The sequence below is a fragment of the Apus apus genome, chromosome 6 (assembly GCF_020740795.1).
Source record: "Apus apus isolate bApuApu2 chromosome 6, bApuApu2.pri.cur, whole genome shotgun sequence".
Taxonomy (NCBI): domain Eukaryota; kingdom Metazoa; phylum Chordata; class Aves; order Apodiformes; family Apodidae; genus Apus; species Apus apus.
In genome coordinates, this window is record NC_067287.1 from 21366393 (window position 1) to 21386504 (window position 20112).

At 36.4% G+C, this 20112-nt stretch overlaps 1 protein-coding gene across 2 annotated transcripts in view; it reads right to left on the minus strand.

Moving 5' to 3' along the window:
* The window catches only part of SLC25A12 (solute carrier family 25 member 12), a 48757-nt gene that overhangs the window by 5844 nt on the left and 22801 nt on the right, over positions 1-20112 (minus strand). For both annotated transcript variants that reach the window (XM_051623261.1, XM_051623262.1), the window contains exons 8-14: positions 18710-18803; positions 17993-18077; positions 12502-12586; positions 11883-12041; positions 8601-8653; positions 8325-8405; positions 8-148 (exon numbers count right to left, since the gene is read on the minus strand). In XM_051623261.1, the coding sequence (XP_051479221.1) occupies positions 8-148; positions 8325-8405; positions 8601-8653; positions 11883-12041; positions 12502-12586; positions 17993-18077; positions 18710-18803 (698 nt within the window). The remainder of the gene's footprint in view (positions 1-7; positions 149-8324; positions 8406-8600; positions 8654-11882; positions 12042-12501; positions 12587-17992; positions 18078-18709; positions 18804-20112) is intronic.

The window sequence follows — 20112 nt, forward strand, 5'->3', positions numbered from 1 at the left end:
TACATACCTTATAAAGACCAAGAAGGCCTAAATCTTTTATAACAGATAGGGCACTGACTCTGGGTCCTGTAGTAATTTCTCCTGCTACCTGCAACCGAATCTTTACAATCTCCAGTGGATTAGTGAAGATGACCTGGGAAGCTCCTGCCTGCAAACCCAAATAAGAAGAAAGGAAATTGTGTTACTAGAGCACATGGTGACAGACTGACTCTTGCAAGGTGCTGAGTGCTTCTCACTGCACTGGCTGATATTCTCATGTAAAAATATATGAGAGATTATTTAATACATCACCTGTCTGGAAGTTAAAAGCTCTGAATCAGAAATCATGGGTTTGCACAAAATGAATTTCTACATTTAGATGTTTGTAATCCAGAGAGGTGTATTAACTCAGCTTGTCTCTGCTGTCCTCCTTGACATCACTTTTTAGAAGTGTTTAAAAGTCTACCAGACATTACACAAAATACAAAACTAAAATAATCATTAGACTTGTACTACTAGAGCATCAAACACATATAAAGACAACCTTATGTTTATTCAATAATAATCCATCACCAATGAGAAGACACGTTATTTTTATTTAGTGGTGATGCTGTTTAAAAGGTAAATTTGCATTTAATGGTGTATTTACATTATTAGAAAAGGTGTTTGGATTTTTGTTTAGCATCCACTAATTGTCCTAAGTGGAAACAAAATATAAAATTTAAATAGGAAGAGTAACATTTCAAAATATGGTACTAGATAGCTATGGGGGTCGTAATTTCTCTGAGCTGAGCATGGCAGACTTTATATGCAGGAAATTTTCTGTTAGTAGTGCTAAGCACTACATTGCAAACTTCCTAGCAGCAGTGTTGCAGAGCTGCTTCAGATTCTGCACTTTAACCAAAGATTTTCAAAGAACCATGTTGCAGATTTGAGAGAGATTCCATCTGACAGTTCCATTTCAGAAGCATGTAAACCTATTTAAAATTACATGTTTAGATTTCTCTCTGGTTTGCTGTAGGTAGTACCATTCACTTCTAGAGAAGTGTGTGGTTCATCACAAAAAAGCTGAAGTTCACTAAACTTTCTTTTTCCTCTCTTCCTAAGCCACCTTTTTTCATTTAAAAATTAAAACCACTTCCTTAAAATTTATGGCATATAAATAGCCAACTTTAAAAAGTATTTCTACCACAATTTAAAAACTTCTCTTAATCCTGTTCTATTCCTCCAACCCATCAAATTTTAGTTATGGAAAAAGATGCAGAACATCTGCAATTAAAGCTTTTTTCCACTTCTAAATTGCCGAGGAAATAAATTCTCCTTGTGACGCTCAGGGTGTGTGCATGAAGAGAAAATCAATAGTCTGCTACAGGACCTCCTATACAGCATGCATGGTGTTCCCTGCTAATTGATTCAGAACTAACGAACGCTAATCCTTTCTGCCTTGAGCACAATCTTCCTCTCTCCAGCAGCAGGCAGCATAAACTTGAGATTAGCCCTGAAGTATGGCTTAGAAGCTGATAACCTGAATTATTCTAGACTTCAGACAAAAGAGCACTGCAAATCAAGAGCTCTTACGGAGAATGACCATGCACTCGGGTAGGATCTGCAGAACAGGGGGGACGTGAAGCATCAAAGTCTTCCCTGACTGAGCCTCTGGTACTTCACCTAACATTTACTGAGCACACTGCCATCCTTTCATTGCAAGCCCTGTTTCTTACTACATTCAATACTGACATTTAAAAATCAATATTTTTATGGCTTTACTAAAGCACCTTGACCCAAACAGTGGGAGATCAACCTCTGCATTTGATTAATTATATTCACTGTAGTAGTTACTGTCTTTAACACTTTTCAGTCAAATAACTGGTATAGGTTGTTAATCTTCATTTTATTCCCTCACTTCTTCACCCCTCTGAAAGAAAATCAAATCCGACATTTACTGCAACCATCTGGAACATCACTGGAACTCCCAGATAAGCCAAACTGATCCCATCTTCTCTGTTCCTTGGACTTACTGCATTGAGTTTACTCAGTTACCTGATACCATTTGTGTCCAAAGCTATTCTTCAGACCCTCTTTAACTTCTCACTTTTCCTTCACAGTTCATACACACCTAGGCATGCAAGATGAAATGGCTGTCCTGCCTGGCAAAGTTTCAATCTAAATAAAAATAAAATACTCATCTGGAAAGTTCTGTTATACAACAAAGGATTTTTTTGTTTGGATTGTGTTAAACCAAAAACCAATGTTTAAAATGTTTTTCATATCCCTACATAATTTTAAAAAATAATTTTGGTAAATAAACAGTAAGCAGACTGTTCTTACTACATGACACAATGCAGCACGCAAAAAATTCAAATAACTTTTAAATTTATACACTAAGCTAAAAATTCACTCTTTCTAGAGAATGACCTGCTATCAACTATTAAATACGCATTGTTTACATACATATGTGAAATTCCATTTTTTATTTTTAATTTTATAAATTAACACATCCTGCAGAGCAGCCAAAATAACTTTTCCCATTTGCCTAACACCCACCACAGAAACACAAATAGGCCAGTTTGTAGATATTTCTATTTTCTACTCTGAATTCAATCTTCCTGTAATTAACATTCTCTGCTCCTAGGTGCACAGCTGCCTACCTTTTTGTTAACATCAGCATCAGCCCTCTTGTGATACAGAGAAGAGAAAACTCTAAACACAACACAGTTTAATAATTTAGTAGTAATACCAGTTATATATACAATGTTAGGGACTGTACATTGCTAATGCAGAATCATATACTACAACAATATTAATACTAAAATATGATGATTGGGTTACTGAGCAAAATAAAATATAAGGAAAACCCTAACATACAGTTATATTATCAGTAGAAAACCATTTGAAAAGTTCTTTAATTATACTAATACTTTGAGTAAACTTCTCAATAGGCAGCTTTCTCAAAGAGCTGTAGCAGTCCAGATGCCCAGTTAAACATTCCCTGTTATCAATATCGACCTCTATCCAAGTCTTGCCTTTTCATACCCTTATACTTGGAGCTTGGCAAATTTTTCTGCATAGCAGTGATTTGATTCACATGAAGAGAAGCACTTAATTCACTGGCATTGCACAAATGTGGTAGGTCCTTAGATCATCACGAGTACAGTCAAGAAGCATTGATTTTAATACAGAACATGTAACACAAGAAAACTCACTCTTTCATTGTGTGTTTTTAAAAAATGTATGTTTGTTTGTTTCAAGTAAATGGCTAAGTATCTATCTGAGAAAGAATGTGTGAGGCAGAGAAGAGTGCTGCCTGGTAGAAGAGGAAGACCACTTCCCAGAAGAGGGTGCAGAATAGAATGACACAAAACAAAAATGAACAGGCAGTGTGCAGGGTTGCAATACAAATCTCCATGCTTCTGTGCAAGTCATTGGCAATCATCATCATTCTTTTTCAAAATACCTTCCTTCAGCTGTCAGCTATGTATGTTAAATACAAGTGTATGTGCACAGACGGAAGTATACTGCAGTCTTTCAATTTCTTTTGGAGAAGGTGCACTAAATCTAGATCTTCCCCCATAAAAACCTTGCTTCACACATAAATTACAACAGACACTTTAAAAAAGGTTGACAAATTTGTTTCTGAATGGAGGTTATTCATACACTTCAAAAATTCCAGTAATAAAACCTTCTACTTAACCTTAATGTCATGTAAAATAACTCTACAAGGAGCAAATGAAGGAACTAAATCTGACAGCAAAGGTTATGAGAGAAAAGATGTAGTTTGAGATCCCACAGCAAACGCCCCATGACATGCCAAAGGCTGAAGGAAATACACAAATGACCCTGCAACATGAGACCTCTTGCCCTTTCCAATTCTACCCGAGAGGCATATGCTACAAAGGGGAGAGGCCTATTTCAAGCCCTTCCTTCCTTCCTTCCTTTCTGAAACCACCACATCCTGGACCACAACTAAGTCCCAAACAAGCAGCTAAAATGTTACCTAAAACAGTATAGCTTCAAAACATCAAAAGGACCTGCACTTCTTTCTCAAGGCAAAGCTGCCATTGTTCATGCACCTACACTAAGGTGACTGTCTCTTTTATTAAAGAATAACTTTCTCCCTAACTTTAAATGTTTGCAGTTGGGATCAAGACAAAGCAGTAAAGTTTCATTCTGCTTCTAACTTTATCTGTTTCAAGTATATTAAAAGAAGTACAATATCTTCAAGATTTTGAAGGAAAAGTACTGACAGCTATAATTTCATATTTTTGTGTTTGTTAAATGAAAACAGCACCATTTAAAATTATTTTTTTCAAAAATAAATATTTGACACATTTCTATTTGCCTGATAAGCCTATATAGGTTTGTGTGTCTGTATGTAAAACTACGCATGAAAATTATTTTTACAAATGTACAAACATATTTAGACTAAATGTTACATTTAATATTGAAATGTACAAGTTTTTAATTCAGTGGTAATTTTGGACTTCTGTGTGAGTGTATGTGCAAACATCCACACGCCCTACTCCTAATCATCAACACATGCACTGCTTACAGCTCCAAGAAGGGTTCTGAGACCATTCCTGTCTAGCACCCCACACCCTCTTCCTCCCTGCAGCATGAATCAAAAATGTCTTTCTGATGAAACGGAATTCATCCACTCAAAATGCTAAGCACCATGCACACTGCGTTGATGGGAAGAATTCATTTTTTTCCCATGTAACTCATAGGAATTACAGCTGAAAATCACAGCACCTTTGTCTCCTGTACCAATGCTTACAAAACATTTACATAGCATTACATCTCTAGATCAACATTGCTTCCCAACTGAGCACAACTGCAGCACCTTGCCCTTCACCATGTACTCAAATGCATCACATGTGCAAGCTCCTGTGAGAAGCCCTGTCTGTACCAGGTATGTGCCCTCTGCTTCCCCAGCTGCTGTCGGGACACAGGAAAGCATTGCCAAAGTCTCACTCAGTCCCCCTGTGACTCAAAGCTAACGGTAGCCGAAAACTCCAAAGGCAGGAATGCAGGCTAATCACTGAATTACAATGAAATGTAATTCAATTAATTACAGGAACAGTAGGGAAAGAAGTTGTTTGCTCTGAACATGCATAAATGTGGATAGTGCTGTTCATGAGTAACCAACCAGCATACTCTTGGGAAGACAGGAGGATGGGATATCAGTTTCACCCATCAGGGGCCAGAGCCCTTTCACTGACAGGTATGACCTGACCACCCTAACTGAGCTGCCCCTCGTAAGATGCTCTGCAGATTTCAAACACAGCTACAGCCTGGGAACAGCTGGGAATATGTGGACTCTGGTAGAGCAGAACGTACACATCCCAGTGACATTTACACTGCCCAGCAGCTGGCACGTAGGCTTCAAGGAGCACAGGGCATGGGCTGCCTGTGGGAGGTCCCTGCCCTGCAGTAATGAAGAAAAGACGACAGATGGGCAGCTGGCTGCACAAACAGGCTGATGTCTTTGCTAACAGCTACAAGAATGAAGACATTTCCTCTTACTGGGGACAGGAGTTTTTTCCATAACCTTAAGGGAGCTGAGAATAACTGGAGCCTGAGAAGTCAGATTTTGGCCAAAGAGATCAAGCCTCTTGTGGTTACTACTTCTGGAGGAGGCACATTTCTGTGGACAGCCCCTCTGATGGATGGTTCTTGCAGATGCTCCAGAGCTGAGGACAGTGAACAGTCTCTGCAGGTTCTCTTGAATCACCACTGTCTGAATGTCAAAGGTTTCACCTGTCCTCATATGTTAGCCTTAAAAGACTGTAACACCAAACGTAGGCTTTGATATGGCACTGCAATTCAGAGAGGAGAATTTGCTAGGCTTGCTGGATCCATTCCCAAGCTGCCTCTGCTTCCTCACAAGAATTTACTTTGTTCCCAGTTGAGGACAGTGGCATGCACAATAGGCTTTTGTATGGCTCAGAAGAAGATGGGCCTTCAAAGGTCAGTTAGGCCTCTGCTGGAAACTCTATAAAACAGCTGGAAATATGGCTTGCTCATCTACTACAAGTTCCACACCAGAAATTATTAAAAAGTGCCTTACCCCTGTTAATCGGAAGGTTCAATCCTAAACAAAGGCAAGTGATGGTCAGCAACAGTAAGAAGTACACTTCTGAGAACTACATACAGGCATAATGCTCTTTCTTCTGATGTTACAACAAGGTGAAAAGCATTTTTTTAATTTAGCCTATATTTATAGTGTACTTTTAGCAAAGTATCTCCATGCTGAACAATAAAAAAAATCCACAAAAAAACTAGGTACCCAAATCCAGATGCTGAAAATAATTTCAGTATGTATAAAACCCAAACAATAACCCATCAGTAACAGAGAGCAAAGGAACAGAATAAAGGAAACATTCAGAAGAAAGGTCACCCAAACAGAAAGTCTTGCATGCTCTGCACATAGAAATGGACTAAGCTTACTTGTGGCACTTCCTTGGATGCAAGTGTTGAATACGTCTCACAATATTTTGTAGAAAAACAGCATACAATGAACACCAGAAGTGCGAGAATCAACACTATTTCCAAGCAAGTCAACATAAAAGAGAGCTGTCACAATGAAGATGAAAGGGACTGAGGATGAGAACGAGTAATATACCAACTTGCTACTACTGTAGTCAACTGATACTCTTGAGACTTTCAGAATAAACCTTCTAGGCTTGATAATAAAGCAGAATTGTTAAAACAGAACTAAGTAGCAGTACAGACAGTACAGACAGAAGTTATCCACTGGTAAGGTATCAGATGATCCAGAGGAGGCTACAAAGAAATTAGTATCCTTGAGGTTGCTAAACTGTGGCCAACACTTTTCCTATGAAGGCAAACTTTGTTATGATTCTCCCAGATTGAGTGAATTAAATATTATCTCAAAATGGAGATACAAGCACCAGCTAAGACAGTCAATCTGGAAGAAAGGTTTGTGCTAGGGAAAATCAGAAGTCTGCTCAGTTTCACAGAAACATCCGAATTTCTGAAACCTCAACTGAAACTCAGATTTCTCTGCAATGTTTGCATGTTCATTACAGGAAGGCAATAGTTACTTGAAAAAAGGAGTACCTACCAGCAAGTGGAAAAGCCTCTAATGTAGATTTAATATTTCAGTACATTTCAGTACAAACCAGTGAAAAATAATAAAACTTATTATCAGATGTTTTATTTTAATTATGAATTTAATCACAACATAGAGAAAAGCATTAATGAATTATATTCATTTATATCATAAAATGACCTGTATGTGCTGTGTTACTGAGCTTTCCAGAAAAAGGTTAGTCTTTTGCTAGCTACACATCACAGCTGCTTTCTCACATTTCTCAGAAAATAAACTTTGTACACTGACAGGTGAAGACTCAAGCATGTACCAGGCTGCCAAATTAAATCAGGCAGAACTATAAGCAGTCTCCCTTCAGGGCTGCTTCTTTGAATTAAAAGTTTGCAGAGGTCAACAACCTTTCTGCCCCAGGTTTTGTTGTAAGCTGAGGAGGTTTTATGCCAGCCTGTCAGCCTACTCAACTGGAAGTTATTAGTGTTCTTTGCTACAAAAGAAACCTAACTCAAGCCTTAAACATTTTATAGGGTTAACAACTGTTGGAGAACCCACAAATTAAATTAACCAATGTGCAAAAGCAAAAAAAATCCATCATCAATATACATTAAAACCACACAGATTTCTAAGAGATGCACAGAATTACAGCCCTCAGTGACAACAAGGTTTTGACTGTATTTAAAGAATGGATGTAGTTAACATCTGGAGCAATGTAGCTGCATTTTACATTAAGTCATTTAAACAGAAAATTCACTCATACCTTTTATCTGAAAGATAAGACTACACTGTTCAGTTTTTCCACATTTTCATGAACAGAAGAAGTTAAAGAGGGTATTTCTTTTCTTTCTTAAAATCTTCAGCAAGAAATAGATTTTTTTAAACTGTTCTGTCTCCCCTGCCACCCGCCAAAGGCAATTCAAACATGATCTCTATCATCTGTTCTCAATGACTACCTGTATCTTTAAAACAAACAATAAACACCAACCCAAGCAAAAGTATGGAAAGCGAGAAAAGACGCCCACTCTAAAATCACTGCTGAAACTGCATGTCATAAACAGGGCCACAAGAAGTTGTTCAAGCACATATTTCCAAGGGAACTTAAGTAAGACACATCCAAAGCTTTCCAAATAGAAAAAGTACATCACTTTAGTTCTTGTGACTGAGAGAAAAAAAGAACAGTTCTGTTCAAATCTACAAAGCACACCCATTAAATGTCATTCCAACTATACTGCAAGTGACAAGAATCCATTTTTCTGAGGAATACAGAACAGATACTTACACAACCTCCAGCAAGGATCTCTGCAGGGAGTGGAATGGAACCATCTTTCTTAGTAAATTTGTCTCTGACAAAGTCATTAACCTAATAAAGATACAATACATTACACATATTTTAAAGTTATTTTTTCTCTGTATTAACATATATCAAGTATATGTGTAACCATATATATTAAGAGTGCTTGTAAGTGGTCATCTTTCACACATTTTAGGAAATAAATCCTGTGTATGTTAACAAACAAAAGGATGCCAGGAAAAAAAAAAAAAAAAAGATACGTACAGTTAGCTTAATAGCCTTTTCTGGAGCAACACCTATCAGCTGTGGTAACAAGCCTATAGAAACAAAGACATCATAAGGCAACATTATCGTCCTAATACAGAAACTAGTATTTATAAGAGCTCTACAGAAATGCCTTTCTGCACATGGGATATCCTTTGAGGTGGATGGCACTTATGTATGTGATACTGCTAGAGCACTGCATATTCGTACAGATACAATTTTATATTAAGATTTCTGTTGAAAATGGTAATGAAAAGGGTGACAAGATCTGCCTTTCACAACCAAGTCAAGCCTAATGCTGTTGCCATACTGAAGAAAAAAGAGAGTGAGGACTAAACATACACCTTGGATATGTTTTCTATGTAAGAGTCAGTCTGGCTTTTATTTAGCCCCTTAATATAATTTTCCCATAAAGCTTGCAACTACTTCTTAAAATAGGAGAGTAACTGAGAGATATACATGACTACAATAAATTAGGAACTCTCTTCTACTTGACTCACTAACATGAGTTTTCAGAAGGCTGCAGTCAACTAAATATGTAAAGGATTGTCTCATGTTCAGTCCAACAGGGTAGCATGAACTTCTTTAAACTCTATTACTCATAAATTTTTTATCTCACCAAGAGGAAGCATTAGTGGACAGAAACTTATTTTGAAAAAGACCTTGCTCCTAGACAAGCTACCATCAAAATGAACTGCCATTTGACGGAAGCACATACACTTTTCCAGGAACTGATAGGTTTAAGAAAAAAAATCAGTAGATGGCAGTCTTAACTCCCTAACATACAATATTATGATGGTAGCTGTTATTTTTAAATCTGTTTTCTTCACAGTCATTTTGGCATATGTATAGTTTACAAAACTTAAAAGGCTTATTTTATTAGAAGTGTTCACTTCCTCATGTTGGCCCATGGTTAGGGAATATAATTTGTCAAAAGTGTTTTGCCAGTTAACTAACAAAAAATCCCATGGTAATTATATAAAATATCGGCAACAAAACTGTAGTGGTGCAGTTTTCCACTATCCACTAAATGAAAAGAATAATAGCTAAACATTCATTTAAAATGTTCAAAATTATCAAAAGTACTCAGCCTGCAGAATTTTTATATTCTTAAAAGGAAGCTCAGAGCAAACACACCTGAATAGAAAGTGCAGCAGTTAACATATGCATTGTAGTGTTTTCTTCCACATAGTACTTTCTGCATGATTTACAGACTTACTATGCTGAGGAAAGGTAGTTATTAAAATACAAAGAAAGGTTGACAGTAAAAAAAATAAATGCTGCTCTTCCAACCTGAACCTCTGATCTACCACAAAAAATTCCAGCTCTGCAGCACCTACACTTTAAAACCCCCAAGATACCAGACAAACACCAGAAGACAATCCTGCCCCCTTTCTTTTTTGCAGCTGAATTTATTTGGCACACACATTCAGTGTGCTAGAGAACCTGGAACACAGTCTAGTGAGTGACCTTAGAAGCTACTTCATCAGTTATTATTTTGGATGCCAGGATTCAAAGGTGTCATGATTTTATCAACCTGAATTACAAGTTTTTGTTTAAAAATAATGTACCGTCCAGTACACATTCAGAACTATTCTTTAAACTGCAGTAAAGGACTATATTGTACTGTTACACTATGATACAATCAGGATAATACAGCTCTGGAATATAAAAACCTAGTAAAAGACCCACAATCAACTCCATAACTGTTGTTTAGTTGTCCATTTTACTATACTTCTACAAACTATCTATTTCTGTGAGTCCAAGACCTTAGTAATACACTGACCATTAACTAACATTTTCAAAACAACTGCATGAACTTCTTATCCTAAACAATCTTAAAGACAATTATTAAACAGACTATCAAAAAGCTTAATAAGCTGACATTCTTTCAAACAAGCACATTTTTCCTCAAGTGTAAAGCGTTGATTTTCATTCATCAGTGGAATCAACCCTGATTTCAAAGTGTTTGAGAAATGTTTGAAAACAAAAATAAAAATAAAAAACTATCAGTTTCAGAAGCTGCTGTGCAAAAATATGGGTTGGAGGACAGAAAGAGAAAGAAAAGAGTACTGTACAACAGCACTATAGAAATAGTCATAAATGTAACTCAAGGTGTATTTGCTTTTGTGAAAGATTTAGCAACAAAAAATAAAACCAATTTATCACCAAAACAGAATTTACAGAGGTTGCAGCTATTTCATTAACATCTTACTCCTGACATATTCCTCCCTCTACTCACTTGCACAGCAAAATCCTGTAAGAATACAAAAAACTCTTTAGCCAGTGTCCACAGACTATCAAAATCGAAAACTTCTCAGACAGTGTCCTTCCAGGACACAGTCCAATGTCTTCATCCACAGAACACATCGCAAAGCAGAAAAAGGCTGTGACCATCACAGAAGTAAGTGACTTGGCTCCAATTAAGAAGTGTGCCAATCAACAAATACCTTTCCAATCCTTATTAAAACTGTGCACTTCATTAAACTGTGTGAAGTGACAATATAGAGAACTAAATATGCATTTCATGCAACTGGCTAGCATGTACCCTCTATGTAAGTCACATTATTGATGTGATAAAAACCTCTTCAGAATCTTCTCCTAAACTAAAACAAGATCTAAGATAGACCTGAATCTAACTGATAAAACTGATTAAAAGTTGCTTTGAATTCTTAACCTGTGGTGTAGAGGAAGTTTTTCCTTTTCTTTAAATTATAACTTCTACAAGTTCCACTGTTGCTATTTTAAAGTAAAATAGAACAAAATAATACAACAGCAGGATGCAATTTCTTGTTCACAGGATAAAATAATTAAACAAGTCCCACTACCTGCAAAAGTATGAGGCATAAGATCTGGCATCCAGTTTAACAGGCACATTTCACAAGTACTGTCTTTCTCCTCTTAATAGAAAATATTTGCAGTAAAATGGACCTTTATTCCTTAGATGCTAATCTGCTCTCGATGTTTGCCTCCAGCCAAAAGCTACAATCCTTAGTTTATAACAATTGTGTCCACAACACTCACAACCCAGAAATAAGAACTTTAAACAACGTAAGCAGCAAGGAACAAATCATTAACAACAAAAAATGCCCACTTTTTCCCAGCAATTGTTTATGAGGAACAGTGCTCAAGATAAGACAAGTATTAAGCTCTATGAAACAGAAGGAAATTGTACACGATATCAAAGTTTCCTGGTTTTCCTATAAGAAACTAGCTGTTGAAGTATTAAAAAAAGCAGAAAATCTCCAACTTCAGAGAGAGAGATATATATTATTCACTTACCTCTGTAAAGACCAAAAAAGCCTTCAAAACGCAACACTTTTTTAAAGCAGTCAAAGCTGTTTTTATACATCAACTCTCCTACGACTGAGCCGGTGGAGCGCTGATTCTGCATACGAGTTTTCACCAGGTCTATGGGATACACCGCAGTGGCACCAACAGCTGTAAGGAAGCATTTGGAGTATTATTTCTGCAGTGTCACTGTTGGCACAGTGTATAATTCTTATTATTATTTAAACATAAAAATATATAAGATGATAAATATCTCTGATATATTGGAAGTAAGAATGGACAATACTGAAAGTCAAGAAAAAAGTCTCAAGGAGAATGTGTTACACTATTACAATAAAACAAGGTGCACAGAACAAAGAAAACCAATCAGAAAAAAAAGCAATCTGAATTACCAGTAAGGAATTTCATTCCTGAAGTACAGTTTCAGAGGACTGTGAAGGGACACTAGAACATACATGATAAGGAAGAAAGGGAATGGCAAAATCAAAAGAGGTTTTACTCTCAAAATCTTCAGGTGTATAACCAAGAAATGCACCTTAGATGAGACCAAGTAGTGTTGCAGTGTTAAACTAACCCAAGCTTGAAAACAGAAACCAGAAATATTACTCACCTCCAGCAATTGAGCCCAAAGTGAACCTGTAAGCTGACTCAGCTACCTGGAGCCAGATAGGCCTGCCTGACTCTCCAAAAGATTGCTGTGTGAGGCAAAGAAAAAAAAATATTGAAAATCTGCATGGGAAAACAAAGATGCCTGTGAATTGGCTTTTATTACATTACAGAAAGAATCTGATAAAAACTGCTGTGAAGGGAAATATAAGATACTACCATCTAACTTCCAGGCTAATCTAACTTCCATTACACTAATGAATGAAGCACATTTTTCAAATACTCTTTTCAGATAACACTCTTCCTTACATATTGCTAGTATAACAACTATGATCCAGAAAAAAGTAAACAGAAACTCAAATCAACTTTGCTCCTTTACATTTTGTTGCCTTTGAATTTGTAAAACATGGAACCCACTTTTGGCTCAAATAAAATTCAGTATCTCAAAAGGAATTCAGTATCTCACAGACAGTATCACATATATTTTAAGATGATGTGTACATTAATTCAGAGCATAAACATGACATTTCATGTCTTCAAAACAACCACAAAGTTAACTACTCCCAAAAGTATTCTCCACAAGACTTTTTCAGGCAGTTGATAATCTACTGATATGATGATCACTTCAATCACATACACTACTTTATATGCTTTATTATTTTAAATAAATATAAGCCTGCACAAAAAATACTTGCGGAGACTCATCATTATATTATTAAGATGGTTATTAGAAAGAAGGTAACTGATAAACAAGATGTAAGTGTTCACAAATTTGCACTATAAAGTATGCAACACGGACCAAATGTTATTCCAAATACAAATAAGGGGACTTATATTATTCAGTATAACTTGTCCAGGTTATTTAACTGGCTAGGAAACTGTTAAATTCTTTACTAGAGAAGCCCATTTCCCAAACAAAAACGTGTTTATCTTAAAAAGCACCCTGTGCCCTGTACCACAGCAGGTGCACTGCTGTCGGCACAGCTGGAACGTAAACAGACCTCAGGCTGCTAGGGGAAGCCTTGCTCTGATTTCCATTATGATTTCTCCACAAAGATTATCACATGTACATTTCACAGCTACTCAACAAGGCTACTTAAGTAAGTTACGTTCAGCATATTGAAGCTCTGGAATGTGGAATATTCACAGAAAAACATCATGCACCTCAGCAGAAGGTACTCTGCTTGGACTGGTGTTGACTGGTGTCAACAACTGGTGTCGATGTACAAAAACCTCCCTGTATTGCATAACGTTACACTGCATGCACTCAATGTAGGACAAAAGCCTATGAGCTTGACATGGGATCACTATCTGTAAAAAAAACAACATTAATTCTATTCTACACTGTTTTTCCACAAAAGAAAAAGATACAGCTGCCACCATTTCCTTCCAGTAGTAATTTTCCTCTGCCAACAATATAGCTTAAAAGAGAAATTATGGCTAATACAAGCAAATAGAAGCAATAAATCTGAAGAACGTCCTCACTAGTCTCAAAACACTACACTTCCCTGATCTAAAAGAAAAGAAAAATCACAACAAAAATAACCACAAAAATAAATTCCAAAATATAGAGGTATTTCTTTTGATTCAGATAAATAAAAGACACATGCAGTAATAATATCCCAAAAGGCTTAGAAGCAGGACTTGTTTTTCATTCCACAAAAACTTTCTCCTTGTTAGCACACCTGCTTCTTTTTAGTTGTTTGAAGGTTATTCTTTTCCTTGTAAGTTCCACAGAGGTCTCATATAAATCCAATAATTGCAGTCAGACATTAATCTTAATAAATACACCACTGGATGCCAAAAATCAAATTCTTTGTGAAGGAAATGGCACTTTTATATTATTAAATACGCATCCACAAAATTTGCAGTTTACTTGTGTGTTCAGATGGATATGTAAATCAATGTAATTAATGCTATAGCTTTCAAATAATGAATGTTTATAAACAGAAAATTACTGTTGCTGTCATCCCCATAGGATATTCAGCTGGTAGGCTTTAAGAAAATCTTACACAGTGAAAAAAATGACAATAAAGTAAACATGGTTGAAAGCAGACTAATTTCCATTTCCATCAAATCTACAAAGTGAGTTTATGTAAAAATTTAAAATTCCTTCTTAAAGGAAAATCTAAAGTGACATAGAAGTGATTACAGGCTTGTTTTGCTTTCCCAGGGACAGCTGGACCTCACTGGAATGAAATTCTCTCTTCCTCAAATGGTCAGCTTTCATTTTATCAATACAGTTAAATAAAGTAATGTATGTTTCACTTAGAATAAGATTTACTAAAAGATTGTTTTTTATAAAACAAAGAAAATTGAATTACTTTGCCTTCTGTTGTCCTCTCTTAACACAGAATGTAGAATAGGATGAAAATTTAAGTCATTATTATTAAGGTGTGAAAAGAGTTTATCCTGCTGTAGTGATGAGTCAAACTTTTATCGGTGAGTTCATTTTATAACAGTACTAAGTTACAAAGGTAACACTGAAGTGTAAGTGTACAGGTTAGTATTTTGTCTACAGAAAGGTAAGTGCCAGAAAGACACTGATTTGAAGCAACATCGGCAATTAGAAGTGTAATTACAAAAATTAATTAAAATATTTTTAATTAGTCTGGATAAACCACAGCATCACATAATTGTCAGAGTTGGAAGGGACCTCTAGAGATCATCCAGTCCAACTGCCCCGCTAAAGCAGGATGGCTTAGAGCACATTACTCAGGGCTGCATCCAGGCAGGTTTCCTGGGCTGCCTGTTCCAGTGCCTTGTCACCCTCATAGTAAAGAAGTTTTTTCTCATATTTAAGTGGAACTTCCTGTGTTGCAGCTTCTTGTATACAGCTTTCTGTGTCAATCAATTCCATCATTCTTGTTTACAGGAATCCATATGAAGACTGGTTTTGGACATTCATTTCATTGGCTAAGGTATGTCTAATTGCCAGTGACAACAGAGTGGTAACATTATGAACAGACCAGACACTGTGTTGCGAAACAATTTGTTTGAATGAGAACTGATCAAATCCACCTGTAGTAACAGTAACCAAAACAGACTCAAAGTCTCACATATGAAAGGCTTGCTATATTCAGTGTAGGACAATTTTTCAACACAGCAGTAAAACTAATCCAAGATTTTCTTGTCACTGATACATATCCTAGAGTTTGTAGTGGATATAACTGCTAAAAGGAACCTCTGCAACACGTGTAAAAAAAGGGTGCTCAGAAATAAAAGGCTTTATAAAAGCAAGCATTCAGACAGACCTGGGACCCCTCATCCACTGGCAAATACAGGACAGTCATGTGGCAAACAAGGCACTGGTAATTTTATCAGTGCGCTGTTGCTTTACCTCAGACCACTCTGACACAATATTGTCACTGGCATCACCTAGACAGAGAATCTGAATTTCATTTTATGGGACACAGTGTAGGTTGAATGGCTGACAAAGATGTTGCTGCCAGCTGCATGTCCTCCTGCCCCAATGGCCCAGACGGCCGAGCTACTTGGGGATCAGTTGCAGAATTACTGCAATTTAGGAGCAGCATTTTAGTGCAACTCATCACCAGTGTCAGTTGCCATAAATGCTGAGCTGCAAGATGTGGCTGTTCAGCAGCTGATTTGTAAGAAGCTCAGCTATCTGCGTACCAAGCAAGGTGTGGACAGCTGGGGAAAAGAACCCATCCCAAGCCAGGCTCGCCCTCTTGGGAATCAGAGCCCTTGGATGTCTTGATAGGCACCCCATGAACTCTTAACACAGACTGAAAAAGAGAGAATTTGAGTTGTTTAGACATGGTAAGAAAATGGGAACCTTCAGGATAAAAAATTACACTTTTCTAATGAGTACACAAAGATGTACTTAGTCAAAACCATGGGATATGCTCATACAAGACCTTAAGAATCAGACATCCTACTTGCCTTTATATATTACAGAGGGAAAGGGGACACAGAGACAATCTTGGAGCAAAATGTACTCATTCAGATGAACACTACTGTATTTTGTTGTAAAGCTTACTTAAGATTGTACAGCTCTGTGCGGAACTGCAATTTCTCCTGAAATTCTGACAGTAAAAATAAATACAAAATTGCACATCTGAAACTTTTAAGATCAGATCCTATATTTTTGTTTTGCATAAGAAATACCAATGTGCAACCATGTAATTCACCATGTAAATTCACCATGTATGCATGTCTTCCCTTTTGAATCTGCTGTGTAACCATTTCAAGGATTTTCTTCAGTACATTAGTATCTTTACATTATTAACAGTTGAGTTAATTCCCCCTGGACTACTCTCATGAGAACAGTCACCTACAAAATACTCCAGAAAAAGGATACCTCTAGAATATATCTGGAATGGAACGGAACATATTTATATTAGTAGCAGAGCAGATGTTTCATTATGCTTTGAGCTTCAATATCAGTGGTAACTCAGGTTCAACCTTAGATGAAGGTCAAGGTAAGATTCAGTTCACAACTTAACTAACATTAGACAGATCTGTTTGTAAAAGAAAACCTTTCAGATTAGAATGTTGAATCAAAAATATAGTGAAGATAATAAATCTAGATTTACTTTTAACACAAACTTGCAAGCTCTGCTCCAGAAAGTGAAAAGTAAGGTACACAGCACCTGTGGTGGAAAGTCTAAACATAAGCTAAATACCTGTATAATGTTTGATCCTAAATCTTCGGTTCTTACAGTTGTAAAAAGAGCCATCAAAGTAAGAAGCAATTTATATTCAAAATCCTACTGCACAGTCTAGGACTCTTAAGCCATGGTGTATGTGTATATGTCTAATAGGGAAATTATGCAGAGCTTCAAACAGGAATGTAAAGGTCTGGTGAAACAGAGGGTTAACATTCTATTGCAATATTTTTCATCTCCTAATTCTACCCTTTTCATCAGTCCCAATAAATTTGAATTCCCCTTTTACTGTCTAGGTCAGATAGCCAACAAGTGATTATAAAATTCAACAATCATTTTGGATAAATGGTTAAGCCCATAATTTCTTCCAATTTTTCACAAAAGAACATGTTTGTTAAGATTTAGAATCAGAATCATCATCAAGTTTGGAAAAGACCTTCAAGATCATCAAGTCCAACCGTCCTCCCTACAACCCCAAACCACTAAACCATTTGTGAAGGCATTTATAAGCCTTGCATTTAAGACTCATTTTTTACTATCTAAAAATAATTTTATAACTACAGAGTTATACTATTTAGTGAAGTGAAAGTCCTTTTCAGGAGTGAACTAATGAATTCACAGCAAGTGATAAAAATATCCATATATGCTTATATCTAAACAGGCCATCCTTCAATATAACATCTAATATCTTGTTTAGACACATACTCAATAGTCTGCACCACTTCTACTCTAATAGCAATTACACAGCATGACTCGTTTGTTAGGAATCTGTTTAAAGTGTATTATTCTTATTTTTCATATGCAAGCATATGTAAACATTCGCATAACTTCAACAATTTTATTGCATGTATCACTTCTACCTACCTGCCTCTGGAGTTCTGCCAAGTTGTAAGGCAAGGCACCTTCAGCCAGCGGTGCTATTCTCTCAATGTCTGCCAAGGTTAAGCGCCTTCACATTAGGCAGAGAAAAGCAAATTAATGATAGATAAACATCAAACATATTCAATAGAGTGTTCCTGGCCACAACCCACAGAATACATCCCAAGTTTAAAAAAAACACCACTTGTCGTACTTGAATGCACATCTAAGAAGTCTGCTACACTGCCATAAAGAATCCTTGGAGTTAGAAGGGCATTCTTGTCTTGTACCTCACAAGTGGAGATAAAGGAAGTTTGGATTATTCAGACACAAGTTCTTGATTACTAGTAGCAAGGGATTTAATACACAAATTAAATTATTTCCAGGTATTCCTACCTAAGATTTCACCCATGTTGAAGACCTACACAAACCATCATCAATGCTTAAAAGTTAATAATACCACCATATTGTAGCCTTTTGGGACTAATGTATGAATTTTGCTATTTTATATGTATACCTGTAATATGACAATTAATAATGGTGCTCAATCTGTTAAATTTGCATAAAACCTCATGCATACACCAAAGTCAATTCACATTGAACAAATTACTGCAATGAAATGCAACAGAACACACGACTTTTTAAAATTAAGATGAAAATGTGTGGTTTTCAAACAGAAAAGAGCAAAATAATCATTTTCAATCACAAAATGAATTATATTACCCAGTAACACTGTATAAATCTGCAAGTTGGTAGAGAATATCGATTTCCAGTGGTGTAACTTGTCCAAATCGGATGGCAAAGTGGGTAAATTCCTCTGGATTTAAAAGAGAAAGAGGAATAAAGAAATTGTGTTGTCAAATTTCCTCTTTAAATGCCTACAAATAACTTTGATATCATAAAAATGAAAACTATCACTAAGAAGCAAAATCCATAATGCAAAAGGAAAAGGTATCTCTAGAACATCTATCTTGAAACAGGCTTTTTCAACACAGACCAAGTCTGAATCCACAACTTTGATTTACAGTAAGAGTTAATGAAAGTTAACAAAAATCCTCATACTAGCAAACTTAATGAAACCACACCCACAATTTGTGATTCTTGTTTCTGAAGTCTGCAAAACAGTGCAGACAGAAAAATGGTCTGTTATTCACAGCTCTAAGGGCAACTGACTCATCTATTGCCACCATGTCGAGATTTCTTTCTCTGCTAGCTCAAAGTGACCCAAAGCTGAGGGATTCATGTAGCCAGATTACATGATGTGCTCACGACATAATTGGCGAGCTACAGTAATCAAGTCTTAGCAGTGAACACAGCAACTTTTTTCCACAATACAAAACCTAGCAAGGTGTATTTATGGATCTGCATGAAAAAAACAACATTGCTGGGCAATCTGCTCGCACAATTTGAAGAACGAGGACAGGCATTCTGTGCTTTGCTTTAGTGATGAAATGTATGCAGAGCATGTGAACATAAGCCAAACACAGAATTTAGAAAATAAAAAAAAGAACTTTGCATGCTTTTTACATGGGCTTGTTTGGTCTCATCCATACAGGTAATAAAACTGGTGATAAAAATTGTCATAAAATTACTATAAAAGTAGTTCGCTCATGCCTGTGGCAAGACTGGAATATGGCAATCTCTCATATGCATAGGAATTATCTATGTCCTGTAACATAGCCTGCCTGTAACAGACAAAAGCTATATACAAAACCACTCACGCAAGAAAGCACTAAGAAGTTATACATTATTACCATTTTTTCCAAAAAAAAGATTTAACCCTGGATAAAGTAACTAGAGCTAAAACAACATGTACATTACTGATTACAGATTTTCAAACTTAATCCATTCTACCACATTCTCTAGTTACTTTCTATCTCTAAGCAATCATGCATCCCTTTCAAGGAGTGGTAAAATCCTCAATAATATACTGACTTGCAGTAACCTATTCAAACTAATAAGGCAAACACAGCTCCTGCCAGAATTCCAGTTCTTCTCCTTAATAAGTAAACTGAAAATCATTACCAACCTGCAAGGATGAAAAACACGCTTTAAATGTTTTCACAGTAGCCCTAACCTTGCACACTATTGCAGCATCTGATTTGCCTTAAGTCATATGCAACACC